At 42.4% G+C, this 21,291-nt stretch overlaps 1 protein-coding gene across 1 annotated transcript; it reads left to right on the forward strand.

Annotated features, from left to right (window-relative positions):
• Nucleotides 1–11,458: 11,458 nt before the first annotated feature.
• LOC107823404 (uncharacterized) lies at nt 11,459–13,994 on the forward strand. Its single transcript, XM_016650042.2, has one exon. It carries the CDS (start codon nt 11,843–11,845, stop codon nt 13,766–13,768), a length of 1,926 nt encoding a protein of 641 aa, XP_016505528.2. The 5' UTR covers nt 11,459–11,842; the 3' UTR covers nt 13,769–13,994.
• Nucleotides 13,995–21,291: the final 7,297 nt, after the last annotated feature.

Below are 21,291 nucleotides of genomic sequence, written 5' to 3' on the forward strand. Positions count from 1 at the left end.
TTGACATATCTTACCTGTTTGAGCTTTAACTATTGAACATGAAAGCATGTCTACATTTCTGTACTATCTTTCTGTAATTGGAATGTACCTGTGAAAGGTTAGACTTGTTACTTATTAAGTTGGTTGTACTCACGCTACACCCTGCACTTCGTGTGAAGATCCAGGTACTTTTGGGTAAGGTAGTTGCTGACTTTGGAGCTATTATTCAGTTCGGAGATCCTCGAGGTAGCTATTTTGGCGTCCGCAGTCCTTGACTATCCTCATTTATCATTTAGTTCTATTTGTACTATTCTACTCTTCTAGATAGTGTTCTAGACTATGTTATTGTATAAATTCTCATGTACTCATTGACACCTGGATTTTGGGGAGTTGTGTAATGAACCGCGGTATTTTTCATATCGAATATTTTAAAAAGATTTTTACTCTTACGTTTCAGTTATTATGTTTTCAAATTTGAAAATGCGTGGTTTATTGTGAATGTAGGCTTGCCTGGTATTTTGATAGGCATCATCACGACATGTGAGATTTGGGTCGTGACAAGTTGGTATCAGAGCCTAGGTTACATAGGTCTCATGGGTCATGAGTAGGTTTAGTAGAATCTTGAGGATCGGTACGGAGACGTCTATACTTATCTTCGAGAGGCTGTCGAACCCTTAGGAAAACATCACTTTCTTGCAATCTTGTCGTGCGAATTTGTTGATTCCGAGAACTAAACTTTTGTTATTTTATTCTCTCACAGATGGTAAGGACACGTGCTACTGGACCAGGCGGACGGCCACCAGTACCACCAACTAGGGCCAGGAGAGGTCGGGGCTGTGGTACAAGCTGAGGTGCAGCCCGTACAGCAGCTAGAGCAGCACATGTAGACCCACCACGAGTTGTGCCCATTATGATTCCAGGCCTTCAGGAGGCTTTAGCTCATATATTGACTATTTGCAATAGCCTTGCTCTGGCGGTTTCTTTTCAGACCGTGCCAGCCACTTCTCAGGCCGGGGGAGGTACTCAGACTCCCGCCGCCCGTACTCTAGAGCAGATGGTGCAGGGACTTCAGACACCGGGAGTACTACAAGCCCAGCCGGTTGCAGTTGCTCAGGACAGGTGTGTCCCATTATGAGTGATGAGGAGAAAAAGAGGCTAGAGAGGATTGGGAGGCTTAGGCCTCCATCATTCAGTGGGGCTGAGTCAGAGGATGCTCAGGACTTCTTGGATAGGTGCCAGTGGATTCTTCACATGATAGGTATTTTGGAGACTAGTGGGGTCTCATTTACTACTTTCCAGCTGGTGGGGGAAGCCTTTAGATGGTGGGAGGCCTATGAGAGGAGCAGTCCAGTCAATGTTGCACCACTTTCATGGTATGAGTTTTCTGTTCTCCTTTTGGAGAGGTTTGTGCCACCGACCCGCAGAGAGGAGCTGCGTAGACAATTCGAGCTACACCAGGCAGTTCTGAGTTGGCTCGTCACATAGTTTGGTTGGTTCCCACTGAGAGGGAGAAGATTAGGAAGTTCATTGATGGCCTCAGTTATTAGTTGTGTTTTGTTATGACTCGAAAGAATGCATCAGGTGCTAGGTTAGATGAGGTGGTTGATATTGGTCGGCGGTTAGAGTTGGTCCGTGGTTAGGAGTATGAGGAGAGGGAGGCCAAGAAGCCTCGTCATTCAGGTGGTTTCAGCGGTATTCCTTCTGGGGCAGTCCTACCACAACAAGGGTCGTCCTTATAGGCCCGCTTAGATGGCTCATCTAATTCATCTTGGTGCATCAACTAGCCATGGTTCATACAGTCATCTCTTAGTGCTCTCCCAGCTTACAGTTCATCCCGTGCTCCATCGGTTCAGGGTTCATCTGTGACAGGTCTTTTCAGCAGTTATTCTAGTTCTCGGGGCCCGATTCAGTCCCCACAACCAACGGGGAGTTGCTTCGAGTGCGGGGAGTTTGGGCATGTGTGAAGGCAGTGTCCTCGTCGCTTTGAAGGTCCAGTTCAGCAGAGGGGTTAGGCAGTGACTTCTACACCAGTTACTTCATTACCCACCCACCCAGCTCGGGTGGGGCCCATGCATCTAAAGGTCACCCTAAAGGGAGAGGCCGATCAGGTGGTGGTCATGCCCAATTCTATGTTATTCCTGCCAGGCCAGAGGTCGTTGCTTCAGATGCAGTGATCACAGGTATTATTTCAGTGTGCCACAGAGATGCTTCCACATTATTTGACCCTGGTTCTATTTATTCCTATGTATCATCCTATTTTACTCGTTATTTGGATATGCCATGTGAGTCCTTAGTTTCACCTGTTCATGAATCTATGCCGATGGGCGATACTATTGTTGTGGACCATGTGTATCGATCGTGTGTGGTGACTATTGAGGGTCTGGAGACTAGATTTGATATCTTATTGCTTAGTATTATTGATTTCGACGTGATCTTGGGTATGGATTGGTTGTCTCCATGTTTTGCTATTTTGGATTGTCATGCTAAGATCTTGACGTTGCCGATGCCGGGGTTGCCAAGGATCTAGTGGAGATGTTCTCTCGATTATGTTCCCAGCAGGGTGATTTCCTATTTGAAGGCCCAATGAATGGTTGGGAAGGGGTATTTGTCATATTTGGCCTTTGTGAGAGATGTTGGTACTGATATTCCTACGTATTCTATTCCGATAGTGCAAGAATTCTTGGATGTGTTTCCTGCTGACCTATCGGGCGTGCCACTCGACAGGGATATTGATTTTGGTATTGACTTATTGTCGGGCACTCAACCCATTTCTATCCCTCTATATCGTATGGCACCAGTAGAGTTGAAGGATTTGAAAGAGAAGCTTCAGGAACTTCTTGATAAGGGATTTATTAGGCACAGTGTGTCACCTTGGGGTGAACCGGTTCTGTTTGTAAAGAATAAGGATGGTACTATGCAAATATGCATTGACTATAGGCAGTTGAGAAAAGTTACAATCAAGAACAAGTATCCTTTGCCGCGCATTGATGATCTATTTGACCAGTTTCAGGGTGCGAAGGTGTTCTCTAAGATTGATTTGAGGTCTATGTACCACCAGTTGAATATTGGGGACTTGGATATTCTAAAGATGGCATTCAGGACCCGCTATGGTCATTATGAGTTCCTTATGATGTCTATTGGGCTGACCAATACCCCAGCAACATTCATGCATCTTATGAACAGTGTATTTCAGCCATATCTTGATTCGTTTGTCATAGTACTCATTGATGATATCCCGGTGTACTCACGTAGCCAGGAGGAGCATGCACAATATTTGAGAATTACACTACAGAAGTTGAGGGAGGAGAAGCTTTATGCCAAGTTCTCCAAGTGTGAGTTTTGGCTCAGTTCGGTGACATTTTTGGGGCATGTGATGTCCAGTGAGGGGATTAAGGTGGATCCAAAGAAGATAGAGGCAGTTCAGAGTTGGCCCAGACTGTCTTCAGCTACGGAGATTCGGTGTTTTCTCGGCTTGGCCGGATATTATCATCACTTTGTGGAGGGTTTCTTGTCCATTGCAGCGCCTTTGACCAAATTGACCCTAAAGGGTGTGCCATTCAGGTGGTCGGATGAGTGTGAGGAGAGCTTTCAGAAGCTCAAGACTGCCTTGACCACAACGCCAGTTCTGGTTTTGCCTTCAGCTTCTGGCTCTTATACAGTTTATTGTGATGCTTCTCGGATCGGTATCGAGTGTGTCTTGATGCAGGATGGTAGAGTGATTGCTTATGCTTCACGTCAGTTGAATCTCCATGAGAAGAACTACCTTGTTCATGATTTGTGGTTGGCTGGCATCGTTCATGCATTGAAGATTTGGAGGCATTATCTCTACGGTGTGTCTTGTGAAGTATTTACGGATCATCGGAGTGTCCAGCACTTGTTCAAACAAAAGGATCTAAATTTGAGATAGCAGAGATGGTTGGAGCTGCTAAAGGACTATGATATCACCATTTTGTATCATCCCATCAAGGCCAATATGGTGGGTGATGCCTTGAGTAGAAAGGCGGTGAGTATGGGTAGCCTTGCATTTATTCCGGTAGGTGAGAGACCGCTTGCATCAGATGTTCAGGCCTTGGCCAACCAGTTTGTGAGATTAGATATTTCGGAGCCCAGTCGGGTTCTAGCTTGTGTGGTTTCTCGGTCTTCCTTATATGATCGCATCAGAGAGCGCCAGTATGATGATCCCTATTTGCTTGTCCTTAAGGACAGCACGGTGATGCTAATGAGGTTACTATTGGGGATGATGGGGTGTTGAGGAGGCAGGGTCGGATTTGTGTGCCCAATGTGGATGGGCTACGTGAGTTGATTCTTGAGGAGGCCCATAGTTCGTGGTATTCCATTCATCTGAGTGCCGCAAAGATGTATCAAGACTTGAGGCAGCATTATTGGTGAAGGAGGATGAAGAAAAACATAGTGGAGTTTGTAGCTCGGTGCCTAAATTGTCAACAGGTGAAGTATGAGCATCAGACCCCGTGTGGATTGCTTAAGCGACTTGAGATTCCAGAGTGGAAATGGGAGCGTATCACCATGGACTTCGTAGTTGGGCTCCCACGGACTTCGAGGAAGTTTGATGTTATTTGGGTGATTGTGGATCGGTTGACCAAGTCCGTGCATTTCATTCTAATTAGGGTTACTTATTGTTCGGAGTGGTTGGCTGAGATCTATATCCGCGAGATTGTTTGTCTTCACGTTCTGCCGGTGTCCACTATTTTAGATCGGGGCACGCAGTTTACAGCTCAATTTTGGAGAACAATGCAGCGAGAGTTAGGCACACAGGTTGAGTTGAGTATAGCATTCCACACTCAAACGGACGAACAGTCTGAGCGCACTATTCAGATATTGGAGGATATGTTATGCGTTTGTGTCATTGATTTTGGGGGTTCTTAGGATACGTTTCTGCCACTCGCAGAGTTTGCCTACAACAATAGCTACCAGTCGATCATTCATATGGCTCCGTATGAGGCTTTGTATGAGAGACGATGTAGATCTCTAGAGGGTTGGTTTGAGCCGGGGGAGGCTAGGCTATTGGGTACTGACTTGGTTCAGGATGTTTTGGACAAGGTTAAGTTGATTCAGGATCGGCTTTGCACGGCCCAGTCTAGACAGAAGAGCTACACCGATCGGAAGGTTTGTGATGTTGCTTACATGGTGGGGGTGAAGTTATTACTCATAATGTCGCCCATGATGGGTGTTATAAGGTTCGGAAAGAAGAGCAAGTTGAGCCCTCAGTATATTGGGCATTTTGAGGTGCTTGAGAGAATTAGGGAGGTAGCTTACAAGCTTGTCTTGCCGCCTAGTCTGTCGAGTGTTCATTCAGTGTTTCATGTATCCATGATCCGTAAGTATGTCGGCGATCCGTCTTATGTTTTGGATTTCAGCACAGTTCAGTTGGATGGTGATCTGACTTATGATGTGGAGCCGGTGGCCATCTTGGATGGGCAGGTTTGAAAGTTGAGGTCAAAGAACATAGCTTCAGTGAAGGTGCAGTGGAGCGGTCATCCAGTCGAGTAGGCTACCTGGGAGACCAAGCGAGAGACATGTAGCAGATATCCACGCTATTTGAGACTCCAAGTATGTTTCTAGACCCGTTTGAGGACGAACATTTGTTTAAGAGGGGGGGATGTAATGACCCAGCCGGTCATTTTGAGTGTTGTAGCCCTGTTCCCCGATTTACTGCTTATTCTATGCTCAATTGTTGATATGTGACTTGCCAAGGTAGTTGGTTTGGTTCCGGGGATGTTTCGAAATGAGTTGAGACACTTAGTCTCAAGGTTGGAAGCTTAAGTTGAAAATATTGACCGGATATTGACTTATGTATAAAAAAACTCTGGAATGGAGTTTCGACGGTTTCGATAGCTCCGTATGGGTGGTTTTGGACTTAGGAGTGTGACCAGATATTGATTTGGAGGTCCGTAGTTGATTTTGTCTTGAAATTGCAAAACTTGGAAAATTAGAAGTTTGCATAACCGAGAAGTGTGACCGAGAGTTGACTTTGTTGTTACTGGGCTCGAATTTTGGTTCTAGAAATTGGAATAGATCCGTTGTGTCATTTATCACTTGTGTGTAAAATTTGAGGTCAATCGGAGTTGATTTGATAGGTTTCGGCATTGAATGTAGAAGTTAGAAGTTCATAAGTTCATTAGGCTTGAATTGGGGTGCGATTCATGGTTTTGATGTTTTTTGATGTGATTTGAGGCCACGAATACGTTCGTATGATGTTTTAGGACTTGTTGGTATGTTTAGTTGAGGTCCCGGGGGCCTCAGGTGGATTTCGGATGGTTATCGAAGTGGAATTTAACTTGGAAGATTGCTGAAGTCTGCTGAAGTTTTCTGGTGTTACATATCTGGTTTTCTTATACGCGATCGCGTGGGAAGGTCCACGATCATGTAGGCTTATTTTGGGCTGCTAGGATTTTGTGCTATACGGTCGCGTGGGAAGGTCCGCGATCGCGAAGCTTTGGACATCAGTGCATCGCGAACGCGTGGGTTAAGTCGTGTTCGCGTAGAGGAAAGGAAGGATGTGGGGTTTCACGTGTTGTTCTATGCGAACGCATGGGGCTGTCCGCGATCACGTAGGTCTGGGAAGTCTATGCATCGTGTTCGCGTGGTTTTTTCTATGTTCGCGTAGAGTTAAGTTCTGAGCAGCTGAGTTTGTGCTCCGCGATCACGAAGCTTTTCCCGCAATCGCGAAGCTTTTCCCGCGATCGCGAAAAAGGGATATCTGGGCAGAATAAAAATCTCAAAAAATAGGGTTTGAATCATTTTTCATAATTTAATTTTGGGAGCTCAGATTCAGGCGATTCTTGGAGATATTTTCAAGGGAGTGATTGGGGTAAGTGATTCTAACTCGGTTTTGGTTAAATTACATAAATATATCATTGATTTTATCATTTAATTAGTAATTGGGTTAAAACATTGGGGAACAATTGTAGAAACTTCATAGGCTTTAATTTGGGGATTTGAAGGTCGAATTGTGATTGTATTTGAGTAATTTTGGTATGGTTGGACTCGTGGTTGAATGGGTATTCAGATTTTGTTAATTTTGTTGGATTCCGAGACGTGGGCTTGTGGTTGACATTTTGAGTTGACTTTTTGACTTTTGATTAAGAACTTAGCTTTTTCATATGGAATTGATTTCTATAACTTGTGTTGATCGTATCGAGTTGTTTGTGGCTAGATTCGAGGCGTTCGGAGGCCGATTCACAAGGCAAGGGATTATTGGAGTAGAGATTTGCATGATTTGAGTTGTTATGTGATTGGTGTTGAAGTGACGCACATGCTAGGGGACGGAAGTGTGGACGTGCACCATAAGAATTTTGATTCGGTCAAATCCGTGGAACTGTGTAGTTATATAACTTGTTAGCTTCCACGTATTTCCCATGTGTTAAAGAAAATGAAACTGTGATTCATGTTAGAAATCATGCTTATGCTACATGCTGGTACTGTTGGGATCAACAGAGGTCGTGTTGCATGTTGAATTATTTGCTTAATTTGCGATTATGTACTTAGTCACACCTATCATTTGCATATCATATCTCAGTCTATGTTGCCATTTATTGTTACATCATATCATTATTGTTTGGGGCTGATTATCATGATACTTGTGAGCCCGAGAGACTGAAGTGATTAATGACTGAGTGAGGCCGAGGGTCTGATTGTGAGGATATTTATGGGATAGGGTTGCACGCCGCATCATGCTTTATTGATTCATGCAATGATTGGCTTATTATAGCGCTTGGGCAGGATCCGCCCCTTCGGAGTCTGACTTATCAACAGTGAGCGTAGGTACCTACTAAGTGCGAGCACGAGTGCCTAGTGCAAGTGCCGAGAGTGAGTGCCGAGCGATTGGGAGGATTGAGTGACTCTGAGGATGGAGTGACTGTGAGGATGGAGCGAATGGGAGGACTGAGTGATTGATACTCTGAGAGTATGCATATGATTTCATCACTGTTTTGTATTTCAGTTGGCTTACATAACTGACATGTAGATATCGAAATGTATCATTTCTCATTTCAGTTACACTTGACATATCTTACCTGTTTGAGCTCTAACTATTGAACTTAAAAGCATGTCTACATTTATGTACTGTATTTTTGTAATCGGACTGTACCTGTGAAGCTCGTCACTGCTTTCAGTCCAAAGGTTAGACTTGTTACTTATTGAGTTGGTTATACTCACGCTACACCCTACACTTCGTGTGCAGATCCAGGTACTTCTGGGTACGGTGGTTGCTGACTTTGGAGCTATTATTTAGTTCGAAGATCCTCGAGGTAGCTGTTTTGGCGTCCGTAGTCCTTGATTCTCCTCCTTTATCATTTACTTCTATTTGTACTGTTCTACTCTCCTAGACAGTGTTCCAGACTATGTTATTGTATAGATGCTCATGTACTCAGTGACACCCGTATTTTGGGGAGTTGTGTAATGAGTCACGGTATTTTTCATATCAGTTATTTGTAAAATATTTTTACTCTTAAGTTTCATTTATTATATTTTTAAATTTAAAAATGTGTGGTTTATTGTACATGTCGGCTTGCCTAGTATTACGATAGGCGCCTTCATGACATGTGAGATTTGGGTCGTGACAAGAACATAGATTAAGGTTAGAAATTAATGTGTGTTGATGGAAATGGAAGAAAACAAGTTAAAGTACACTAACCTATTAAAGGGTGATGAAATTTCTCTTCAAAATCGCCTCTCGGCCGAGCTCTAATGAAAAGATGGTGAAAAATGGTTGAAATCCCGTGTTTGAAATATTTTAAGGTCTAAGCGTGAGGCCTTCTTCGCGTTTGTGAAGGGCTTACCACGTTCGCGATGCACAGCGGCCCATTTGGCCTTCGTGTTCGTGAGATGTCCTTCGCGTTCGCGATGTCTCTTTCCCATGGCCATCGCGTTCGCGTAGAACACTAGCCTAGTACCCCCCCCCCCCAGTCCATAACCCTATGCGTTCGCGTGAAGATGGTCGCTTTCGCGAAAGGTAAATCCTCCAATGCTCTGCGTTCACGACCCAGCTATCACGTTCGCGATGAAGAAAACCACCCCAACCCCAGTTTCCCCTTTCGTGATCGCGAGAGTGGCTTTGCGATCGCGAAGCACAAAACATCAGGTGACAGCAGACTTCCAAAAACCAGAAATTCTAAGTTCAAAATGGTCAATAGCCTATCCAAAACTCACCCGAGCACCTCGGGCTCCAAACCAAACATGCACACAAGTGTAAAAACATCATACGAATTCGCCTGCGCGATCAAAATACTAAAATAACACCTAGAACTATGAATCAAATACCAAAACGAATGAAATTTTCAATGAAACTTTAGAACATGCAATTTTTCAACCGGACGTCCGAATCAAACTCCGTTTTGTATCAAAATTTGCAGACAAGTCATAAATAATGTAATGAACTTATACCAAGTTTCATAACCGAAATCCGAATCCGGTAGCAACAGAGTCAACCTACGGTCAAACTTATGAATCTTTTAAACCTTTAAACTTCAAGTTTTCAACAAATTACGTTAAATCAAGTTAGGGACTTTCGAATTCGATTCAGGGTATACGCTCAAGTCCCAAATTACGATATGGACCCACCGGGACCGTCAAAATACTGATCTAGACTCGTTTACATAAAATATTTGACCGTAGGCAACTCAAATGAGTTTTAAGGCACGATTTCATATTTTTATTAATTTTCTCATAAAAACCTTCGGGGTAAAGGACACGGCATGTGCACGCAAATCAAAAAAGGCTAAAATGAAGCTATTCGAGGTATCGAAACACAGAAATAAAAAGTAAAACTATAAATGACCTATCAGGTCATCACATGATCACTTTGATAGTGTGGTTTGAACTATAACAGCTTAATTGTCAGGAGATTGCTTTCCAAGAGAGCTGCTCCAAGTTTAGGACAATTATACTTACAATTTTTGGAAGGGGAAAAAAAAAAAGAAATATACTATGATTCTCTTACTAATTAAATACCAAAGTACAATTTAAGCAAAGAAAGGAAATCATAACTGGAAATGAGAAAAGTTGATAGAGAAGGTAAATTGGAGTTAAAAATAGGCAGTCTAATGGACCATTACAAGGGCACATGTTTTGAACTTTGAAGGAAGGGAACCCCATTTCACGCTTGGGAGTGGTCCTCACTCCTCCCTACTCTCCATCTCAACATGCTTTTCATTAATAGTTCTATAATTTTGTTTTTATATACTGACCTAAAAACTTTCGTACCATCTCTCTAATAGGGAATGCCTCTTTTTCTCCTGAAGTTTTCGGAATTAATTCCTAATAAGATACTGGGTGCAATTAAAAAGGTCTTATCAATAAAAAATTTATTTATTAATGATTTATGCATAGGTAGCAATTCATTTTAGAATTCTTCTCACTATCTCTCTCAGGTAAAAAGATTCCACAAAGAAAATAATTGTATAGTACAATATATATACACCACTGTGCAAATACTTGATACCGTGGGTATTTTCACTTTTTAAAATTACCAAATTCTACTTATGTAGACAATAACTTCTTGTTGCATCTCACTTAAGAATACCCTTCATTATATTTTTGAGCTATTCATACTTGTGTCAATAGCAAATCGACTTGTATTTAATGTTGACCCCAATGGAGTTCAAACTTGAAGCACAACGAAGAATAAGTCTAAAACATAGTAAACATAAAGTGGTAAATAATTTTGACCTTCTTTCCCAAAGTATTTTAATTGAAATCCACCCAATTTATGCTAAAGTTTAGTTAAATCAAGGGTAAATATAAAATGATTTGCTAACAGTAAGGTACAATTAATTAACCTTAAGAATCAACAAATCAAAGTTAAAATGCATATCACTTAACTATGACTAAATGTTAAAAAGTGTATATGCAAGACATATATCTTACGCTCATTAGTTTGATATAAATATCTGATGTAGCTAACTTCTTAGGCAAAATACAAAATTGGTTGGTCGGCCGAAACTAATTGCATTCAATATCCAAAAAGTGTATAAAATATCTATATTTTTTTTGTATATAATATATGTATATATAAAAATATACTCTCTCTGTTCCAATTTATGTGAACCTATTTCCTTTTTGTTCCGTTCCAAAATGAATGATCTCTTTCTAAATTTGAAAACATTTAGTTTAAACTTTCAATTCTACCCTTAATGAGAAGCTTTTATAACCACACAAATACTCTAGACCCCTTTCTGACATGTTTAGGATCACAAATTCCAAAAGTCTTTATTTTTTCTTAAACTTCGTGTCCAGTCAAACAGGTTCACATAAATTGGAACGGGAGGAAGTATATTTTATCGGCTATTGGTTTTTAAAGCGGCTATTTAAGCATTTCCTTAACTTTTCATGGGATATTAATGGCCCTAAAGTGTAATAAATATACAAATTAAGATATTGTAAACGGGTAAATTTAAATTTTGTCCCAAATATTAATTCCTTACAAGCGAATTGGTTGAGGCCACTTATATCTTAATTACAAAAGCATACCATTACACTCTTTGGAACCAACCAAATAATTTCCTATAAATACGGTTGTAACAGTCGGAGCACGAGTCTTCGTTTAATGGAAACTCGACAGCTAAAGAGATAATTGCGTTTAACCATTACGAGACCCCATTTTCCATAACTGACCATCACCACCAACCCCCGCCACCCTATCACCACCTCCTTCTCGCCCTCCGCTCATGGCTCTTTGGCTGAGGGTGAGATTCATCAACCCTTTTCGGGATCACAACACCATTGAACTTTACCAATCGTGTATTTTTTCCCTTTTCTTTTCAGTAACAATAATTCTTCTCTTTGAAAGATAAGGTTTATGATTCTTTAGTTTTAGGAAATAAATTAAAAGGTCCGCTGTTAATATATGGCGGACAAAGTGAAACAAATCCTAGCAAGGCCAATACAATTAGCGGACCATATAACAAAGGCCGCTGTCGATGTTAATAACTTCGAACAAGATTGTCTGGACATCAAAACCAAAACAGAGAAGCTAGCAGCACTTCTCCGACAGGCTGCACGTTCCAGCAACGACTTGTACGAACGTCCAACACGTCGAATCATCGATGACACGGAGCAAGTTCTTGACAAGGCCCTTACCCTCATTTTCAAATGCCGTGCCAATGGTTTGAGACGTATTTTCACCATCATCCCTGCTGCTGCTTTTAGGAAAACAATCCAACAGCTCGAGAATTCTATCGGTGATGTTTCTTGGCTCCTTCGTGTTTCCACCCCTGCTGATGATGGGGATAATGAATATCTAGGCCTTCCTCCTGTAGCTGCAAATGAGCCAATTTTGTGCCTTATATGGGAACAGATAGCTATCTTGTGTTCGGGCTCGATAGAGGAACGTTCGGATGCAGCAGCTTCTCTTGTCTCGTTGGCTCGTGACAACGATCGCTATGGAAAGTTGATTATAGAGGAAGGTGGGGTTGGACCATTATTGAAATTGGCCAAAGAAGGAAGAATGGAGGGTCAGGAGAGTGCGTCAAGGGCCATTGGCCTACTTGGCCGTGATCCGGAAAGCGTCGAACACATTGTGAATGCTGGTGTGTGCTCTGTGTTTGCAAAAATCCTCAAAGATGGGAACATGAAGGTTCAGATTGTGGTGGCTTGGGCTATTTCAGAATTGGCTGCACATCATCCCAAATGTCAAGATCATTTTGCTCAGACTAATACCATTAGATTACTGGTTAGTCATCTTGCCTTTGAAACCATTCAAGAACATAGTAAGTATGCTATTGCTAGCAAACAGACCATGTCCATTAACAATATTGTGATGGCCAATGCCAATTCTACTAGTACTGTCAAAGACAATGATGTAGATGGTAGTCAAATTTCACACCCAATGGGTGATCACAAAACCACCCAAATGCATAATTTGGTAGCGAATATGATGGCCATGAAATCGAAAGACAATGCTACGATGAACAATAATATACCAAAGCCTAACCAACAACACAGCCCAGTACAACATCCTCATCATGAGCAGAAGCAGCACCAAGTCGCCTTGTCCGGGACTAGCATTAAGGGGAAGAGGGAGAGCGAAGATCCTGCTACAAAGGCCGAAATGAAAGCAATGGCTGCCAGAGCACTTGCGCACCTTTGCGCGGGAAATGCTGCCATCTGCAGTAGTATTACAGAATCCAGAGCACTTTTATGCTTAGCAGTTTTGCTGGAGAAGGGACCTGATGAAGTACAATATCATTCGGCCATGGCACTAATGGAGATCACAGCAGTAGCTGAGACAAACTCAGATTTGCGACATTCTGCTTTCAAGCCCACTGCACCTGCTGCCAAAGCTGTCGTAGACCAGTTCTTGAGAATCATTGAAAAGGAAGACTCGGAACTGCTCGTTCCCAGCATCCAATCGATAGGGCACCTCGCTAGGACATTCCGAGCAACTGAGACAAGAATCATTGGTCCATTGGTGAAACTACTAGATGATAGGGAACCGGATGTAACACGTGAAGCTGCAATTGCACTTAACAAATATGCTTGCACAGAAAATTTTCTTAGAGTCAATCACTGCAAGGCTATAATAGAGGCAGGAGGCACCAAGCACCTAGTTCCACTGGTTTACTTTGGGGAACAAATGGTTCAGACTCCTTCTCTGATTCTCTTGAGTTACATAGCAATGCATGTTCCTGACAGTGAGGCATTAGGTGAGGACAATGTATACCGAGTATTGGAGTGGGCGTCTAAGCAGGGGCACCTAATGCAAGATCCCATTGTTGAAGATCTAGTTAACAGAGGCAGAGAAAGTATGGAACTTTATCAATCCAGGCATTGATCTTATCAAAATTTTGTAGTAATTCTTACTCGGTATGTCAAAATTTTGGTACTTTAGCTTGATATTAGTTTGTTCACTTGTCGTGCAGTGTACATAGATTAGCGTCTTCTGTATATTATAACAAGCACCTTTGAATCATTAGCCTTGTCTATTCGACGACAGAACATTCAGGCTACTGTTCTAAGTTCTGCTTTGGCACTCATGAGTGTATTAGAATTACTTCTTACCCTGTTTCTAATGCTGAAAAAGCAAACTTTGCAAACTCGTTTAGGTGATGGCAAAGATGAGTTTTTCGTGTGGGATAATCTGCATTTTCTCTTCTTTTTTTTTCTTTCCAGTCTTGTTAGTAATGAAGGATGCGAGCAAACTTCTCGATTTATATATATATAAACTTGAACATTTCTTTTAATTGTATTTAAAAACTAAGTTCGAAACAGTTGCACTAGGGAATTGTGTGTTCAATGGTATTCTACGGACCTAAAAACCTAAATCCACTTGTACTTGTAATTATAAATAATACTTAGAGAAAAGAAGGTAGTTGAAGACAGCTTTTCAAATTCCAAGGTTCTTACAACTCCCAAACGTATGCCCGAAACTTTGAATTGTCATTCTGTTTGCCCCAATAATCAGATTACAATTGAATTTATACATGGTTTTAAGGATACGTGATCTAATTTGATACAAAGTGAGAAATTGAATTTAATATGGAAGAATAAGTAGAAAAATAAATACAAACAATGCAGATTGAACAACTTAAGCCTTGCAAGGTTAATTTCCTTCGAATTTAGATATGATATTATTGAAGCCAGAATAATATGAACAAAGCTGGAAAAAATGGTATCTTTTTCTCTTAAGTATGTTACCATGTGTCAAATGAATTACTCAATTCCCTTTATATATACAGGGAGATGAAACCTTTAAGACATTATTTTATAGAAAATTATATAGACCGTTGGCTCCCTTTTTGACTTAATCCCGTAATTTCCGCCATAATGATTGGTCAATGACGAGAATCACGGATACTTGTAGTGTGAGTTGGCAAAGCTTTTCTTCGAGGTTGTTAGAAGCAGGGTCGGTCGTGCCCCCGATAAACTCGAGGGCAAATCTGATGGTCTTGTTCGAACTTCGATCCTCGATATCGATCGAAGTTACATCTGTAACTTCAATCTCTTACGTAGGTGCCGAGCCTTGACCTATTGTTCCAGATGCCTCGATCAAGCATAGAGCTCGGTTCTACCCGTATATAATCGGTAACTTCGATCTCTTACGTAGGTGCCGAGCCTTGACCTATTATTCCAGATGCCTCGATCAAGCATAGAGCTCGGTTCTACCCGTATACAGATAGTCCCCTCGTTTTTTGAAGAGTAAGCGATTAAAAATGATTTGAACCCTCGGTCCTTACTTCGATAAATCATGACGACGGGTACATGACGTAGGTGATAAGAATAGTAGAAACGTCCCGTCAACCCGGTCTTCGAGGCATTAAATGTATGTCAGTTGATGGTCGGCTACCTCGGGAGATGAACCGCCGCTTGAAGAACCTATAAATATCCTTTAATCTGTTTGTTAGAACTTTTACGCTCACATCCTTTTTGCGTTCTAAGAACTTTATCTTCTTCATCTTCTGTTTTCTCATTGCCAACCTCAAAGCTTCCCCTAATCCACAACCTCTTTCCTTCATTTTTTATAAAAATGGCAAAAATTTCAAATTCTGTTCCTCAAAAAGAAACACCTTCTTCTTCAAAACCTTCTGAAAACGCTCATCATGCTGCTACTGAGGAACCCCCTCTGAGATTATACATCCCTACTGTGGCTGATTTAAAGGTTGAGAATACGCCTATGGTACCAGATCGATGCGAACCGGTCTCGAGGTACATATGTACGATCACGGACAGCATCCTCGATAAGGTTAAAGAGGATTGCAACTGGGTAAGAAAACACGTAGTGGTTCCTACCCCTGAAGAATCAATTACCACCCACGTAAAGGGTTTCTTAAGTGTTTACACTTACCCTTTCACGTGGGTCCTATAGATCCGGTTATCATAGCCTTTTGTAAAAAGTATGATGTGATGCTCGGGCAGATACATCTTTTATTTTGGAGGATCGTTATTCTGCTTTGATTCTTTGTGAGCAAGGTCGAGGGATGTCCATTCACCATCGACCATCTCATGCGCCTGTACAACCCTCGACTTTACCGAGGAAGGTTAATTAAACATGCCCGTCGAGCCACCGAAACCTTATTCTCGCGTATCGACGAGGATCGAGACCGGGGATGATTTGGTTGATTTGTTCGAGTGAGGACCTCAGACTTGATCCCGGCTGCGGACATGCCATTTCCTGAGAAATGGAACATGAAACGTAAGTTTTAGCTTTGTCTTCGATATTTCTTTTATTGCTTTTCATTTCGTTAGTTTCTCATCGATGTTATATGATACAGTTGTCGCCCGAATGTCAAACCCTGTTCCTGAACTTAAAGAGTGGGTCGAGGGCATCGTGACACAGAGACCTTACACCGAGCGCTTATGGCGTGAGCTCTCAAAGGGCCGATGGGAGGCCCGTAATTATGGTAAGAGTTTTTCCTTAATAATATATCTGATCTTATGTTCTCATCATCGATTTCTGATCCGTTATATTTTCATTTTGCAGGTTTACCAAAGGACGTCGAAATGAAGCCTCCATCAGCTGACGATAATATATACGTCGATCCCCCTGCTTCAAAACAGGACAAATATAAGAAGAAAAGAAAAGCTTCGAGTCCCTCGGACCCAAAAAAGAGAAAACCGAGGAAGTGGCCGGTGCGTAAAACCAAAGATGCCAGTGCTCGAGAGCTCTCATCGGACTCACTCAATCAGTTGATTGATTAGTCCAAAGAAGAAGAAGAAGATTCCAATTTGGTGGCCCGTGTGAGAAGTGGTTCTGAACTGCCTCAAGTCAGGGAGGCCGTAGAAGAAGTAGCGGTCAAAGCCTCCGAACTAGGGAGAGCCGAGACCATTTCGCTCCGAGATGGGGAAGCTGACGAAGGGAATTTGGCCGGTACTTTGCGGTCAGAAGGCAATATGCCTAAGGAGGCGCTTGGGGTGATCGACCTCTCTGGGTTGCCTTCGTTTACTAATTCGATGATAAACGAGTCCCAAATACTGAAAGGTAACCTCGGTGAGGGGGCCCAAGGAGTGGTAGATTCTCTTCACCATTTCGTCGATGGCCTGGATTCTACCGCCTTATAGGATGTCACCGGGTTGGGTGACCTACCGGTACCAGAAAAGACACCATCCCCAGAAGCCGGCGGGCCTTATTCAAGCACTCAATTAGTGAACCATTTCCTAGCTCCGAGTGTTGATCCTACTCGGAGGCGGGAAATTTACATGTTCATCCTGGAGGACGCCCGTGTTCTTTCTTCCCCGGTGGGCATTGCCAGTTACCTTCGGTGCTTGGTGACCGAAGAGGATCAAACAAAAATGAACAAGGTAGAGGTGCCCTGCCTGTTCAACAAAGCTTAACAGGCGCTGAATCGGGTAATTAAGAATATCCCTTTATTATGTACTTAGCTTTAATCATGAATAATCATAATATTTTTCCTTTGTGTTTGTAGGCCTCGGTGCTTCATCATGAGGCTTTTCTTCGATACCGGGAGAAGTCAAAACATTTTGAGGTCGAGGCCCGGGAGCTTGCCGAAAAGAGGGATGCTTATAAGCTCCTTAATGAAAAATCCCAAGCTGAGCTGGAAGCGGCTCGTAGGGAACATACCGAACTGGTTGAGCAGTAAGGAGAGTTTTTGGAGTTAGTGATGATGAGTCATACACAGTAGCTAATAATCTGAACTCGTAGGTTCATAATAAACTTGACGTGATCGAGCAACTCTGAGGTGAGATGGATGCGGTCAAAGCCGAGACTGAGGAATGGAAGAAAAATATGGATCGCTTAGCCTTGGAAAAGAGATTGCCCGGACACAATTGGTTTCTGTTGAGGTTCAGCTTTGGGCTACAAAGGAAAAGAACTTGGCGCAGGCCAAAATGATCGAGGGACTCCAATCTTAACTGAGCTCGGTTGTTTCTGGTCACGAGAATCTGGTCAAGGAGATCGAGGCTGCCAAGTCAGAGGTTATTACGTCCCGGAACGAAGCTAATAAAAAAGTGGCCCAACTCAAAGTTGATGTCGAGGCTATCTAGGAGCAGGCAAAAAACATGGTGAAGCATGCGAGGTGGGAATCGCGAAGGGAGACCCTCGAGGGAGTCGATGCTCAAATTTTTGACATATTGACCGAAATTGAGAATGCCAAGACATGCGAAACCAATGCTTGGAGGCTAGCTTTTCCCGAGGAGGATTCCGAGGCGTCTGACGAGTCGGGTGAGTCCGATAGTGAAGAAGAGCCCGTTGGCGACGACGTAGCCCTCAATGAGGATTAGGCCATTTTTTGTCTTTTCTACTAACTTTTTTGTTGAGGTCGTTCGGCCTTTGTAAAAACATGAATCGGGGCTATCCAGCCCTTGTAAATACATTTTGATATATATATGTATAAGACTTTTTCTTTTCATCATTTCTCAAATCTTTCCCTTACTTTTTTATTTATCTTAGCAACGGTCGAAATGCCTTAGCATAAAATAAAATAATTATCTCAGAATGGCCTTAACCTTTTGATTTGGGCGATGCCAAATAAGCTTCATGCCCTCGAGTTTTATTAACTCGGACCGGCCTTAGCCTTTTAATTTGGACAATGCCAAATAAGCTTTATGCCCTCGGGTTTATTAACTCAGAACAACCTTAGCTGTTGAGTTCGGGCATGCCAAATAAGCTCTATGGCCTCGAGTTTTATTAACTCAGAATGGCCTTAGCCGTTGAGTTCGGGCATGACAAATAAGCTTTATGCCCTCGAGTTTCATTAACTCGGAATGGACTTAGCCGTTGAGTTCGGGCATTCCAAATATGCTTTATGCCCTCGAGTTTTATTAACTCGGAACGGCCTTAGCCGTTGAGTTCGGGCATGCCAAATAAGCTTTATGCCCTTGAGTTTTATTAACTCGGAATGGCCTTAGCCGTTGAGTTCCGGAATGCCAAATAAGCTTTATGCCCTCGAGTGTTATTAACTCGGAACGGCCTTAGCCTTTTAATTCGGGCAATGCCAAATAAGTTGCATGCCTTCGAGTTTTATTAACTCGGGACGGCCTTAGCCGTTGAGTTCGGGCATGCCAAATAAGCTTTATGCCCTCGAGTTTTATTAACTCGAAACGGTCTTAAACATTGAGTTCGGGCATGCCAAATAAGCTTTATGCCCTCGAGTTTTATTAACTCAGAACGGTCTTAGCCTTTTAATTCGGGCAATGCCAAATAAGCTTTATGCCCTCGAGTTTTATTAACTCGGAATTGCCTTAGCCGTTGAGTTCGGGCAATGTCCACAGTCCTCGAGTGTAGTGAATGTTCGAACTAGGATTAAGGTGGCCCTTGGGCTCGATATCTTTATGGGATCATGTGTAGAAAAGTCTTTGAAAATGCAAGTGACATTTTTGAAGACGAGATGTTTATTTGCAAAGAAGAGTCTCCTTTTTTATTCCTATGCATAATATTTGTACATGTATACATGTTTTGTGCCAGGGCTCGAGTTATTTGAGCGGGCACGGTTCATTTTATCGTTTGGCCCTTACAATAAATTCCGTTGATCTAAGCCCTTCAATCACGAAGTCAAAATGCCTTGTAAAATATCTGATACCCAAGGATATTGCCCCCAGTGTTTGAGGTTGACCGATGAGAGGCCTAGAATGCTGTCGTGACCATTCTAAGTTAACACGATTTACTTGTTGCCTCGTTAATAACCTTTCCGTAAAACTGATTTAGGACAAAACCAGTTCAAGAAAAAAAGAGTGCAACACGTGCTTTCAGACCTAGGATCTTGTATCATCCTTTATAAGTTGCCTGCAAGTGTCAATTTGAAATGTAAAAAAGAAAAATAGATGAAAGAATCGTGGTTGTACCTTAGCAATAATATCGTTTAAAGTGAGATATATTCCAGTTGTTTGGTAATTGCACGCCGTCCATTGTTCCGAGTTTGTAGGATCCTTTTCCGGTGATCCCGATAATTTGGTACGGTCCTTCCCAGTTCGGCCCCAATTTCCCTTCATTCGGGTTTTGGGTGTTCAGTGTGACTTTTCTTAATACTAAGTCCCCAATATTGAAATATCAAAGGTTGGCCCTTCGATTATAATATCTCTCGATCCGCTATTTTTGGGCGGCCAAACGGACAAGGGCGTCTTCGCGCCTTTCATCTAATAGTTCCAGGCTCGTACTCATAGCCTCGTTATTTGATTCCCTTGTTGCATGTCGGAAGTTGATGCTTGGTTCTCTGACCTTGACTGGTATTAAAGCTTTGGTGTCGTAAACCAAAGAAAATGGTGTGGATCCAATACTGGACTTCGAGGTTGTACGGTATGCCCATAGGACCTCAAGTAGCACTTCTTTCCATTTTCCTTTGGCGTCGATCAATCTCTTTCTAAGGTTTTGGATTATGGTTTTGTTGGTGGATTCTGCTTGTCTGTTCCCACTATGGTGGTAAGGAGTGGATAAGATCCTTTTGATCTTATGGTCTTCAAGAAACTTGCTCACTTTGCTGCCAATAAACTATTTTCCATTGTCGCACACAATCTCGGCCAGTATTCCGAATCGACATATAATGTGATCCCAGATAAAATCAATGACTTCTTTTTCTCTGACCTTTTCATATGCTTGTGCTTCCACCGATTTAGAAAAATAGTCAGTCATAAATAAAATAAGTTGGGCCTTACCGAGCGCCCGTGGAAGGGGGCCGACGATGTCCATCCCCTATTTCATGAACGTCCATGGTGACAAGACCGAATGTAATGGCTCTCCTGCTCGATGAATCATCGGAGCATGCCTTTGGCATCCATCGCATTTTCGAACGAACCCCTTCGCGTCTTTTCCCATGTCGATCCAGTAGTAACCAACTCTAATTATTTTTTGAACCAATGATTCGACGCACGAGTGATTTCCACAGATACCTTCATGAACTTCCCTCAAAATATATTCGGTATCCCCTGGTCCCAAACATATCGCCATCGGGCCATCGAACATTCTTCTGACTAACGTTCCATCCTCGGATAAGCTAAATCGGTTAGCCTTGGTACGTAGGGCCCTCTATTCTTTTGGGTCCGACGGTAGTTTTCTCGTCTTGATATATTCTACGTACTTATTCCTCCAGTCCCAAGTTAGGCTCATTGAATTGATCTCGGCGTGACCTTGTTCCACCACCGATCTCATAAGCTGTATGACTCCTCCTGAATTGAACTCGTTATCTTCGACCGATGACCCGAGGTTAGCGAGGGCATTGGCTTCTCTGTTTTGATCCTGAGGTACATGTTGTAAAGTCCATTCTTTGAACCGATGTAATGTCACATGTAATTTGTCTAAGTATCTCTGCATTCGTTCTTCCCTGACCTCGAATGTTCTGTTAACTTGGTTTACAACAAGGAGGGAGTCGCAATTGGCTTGGATCACCTCTCCTCCTAAGCTTTTGGCTA

Source organism: Nicotiana tabacum, chromosome 4, assembly GCF_000715075.1.
Source record: "Nicotiana tabacum cultivar K326 chromosome 4, ASM71507v2, whole genome shotgun sequence".
Classification (NCBI taxonomy): Eukaryota; Viridiplantae; Streptophyta; class Magnoliopsida; order Solanales; family Solanaceae; genus Nicotiana; species Nicotiana tabacum.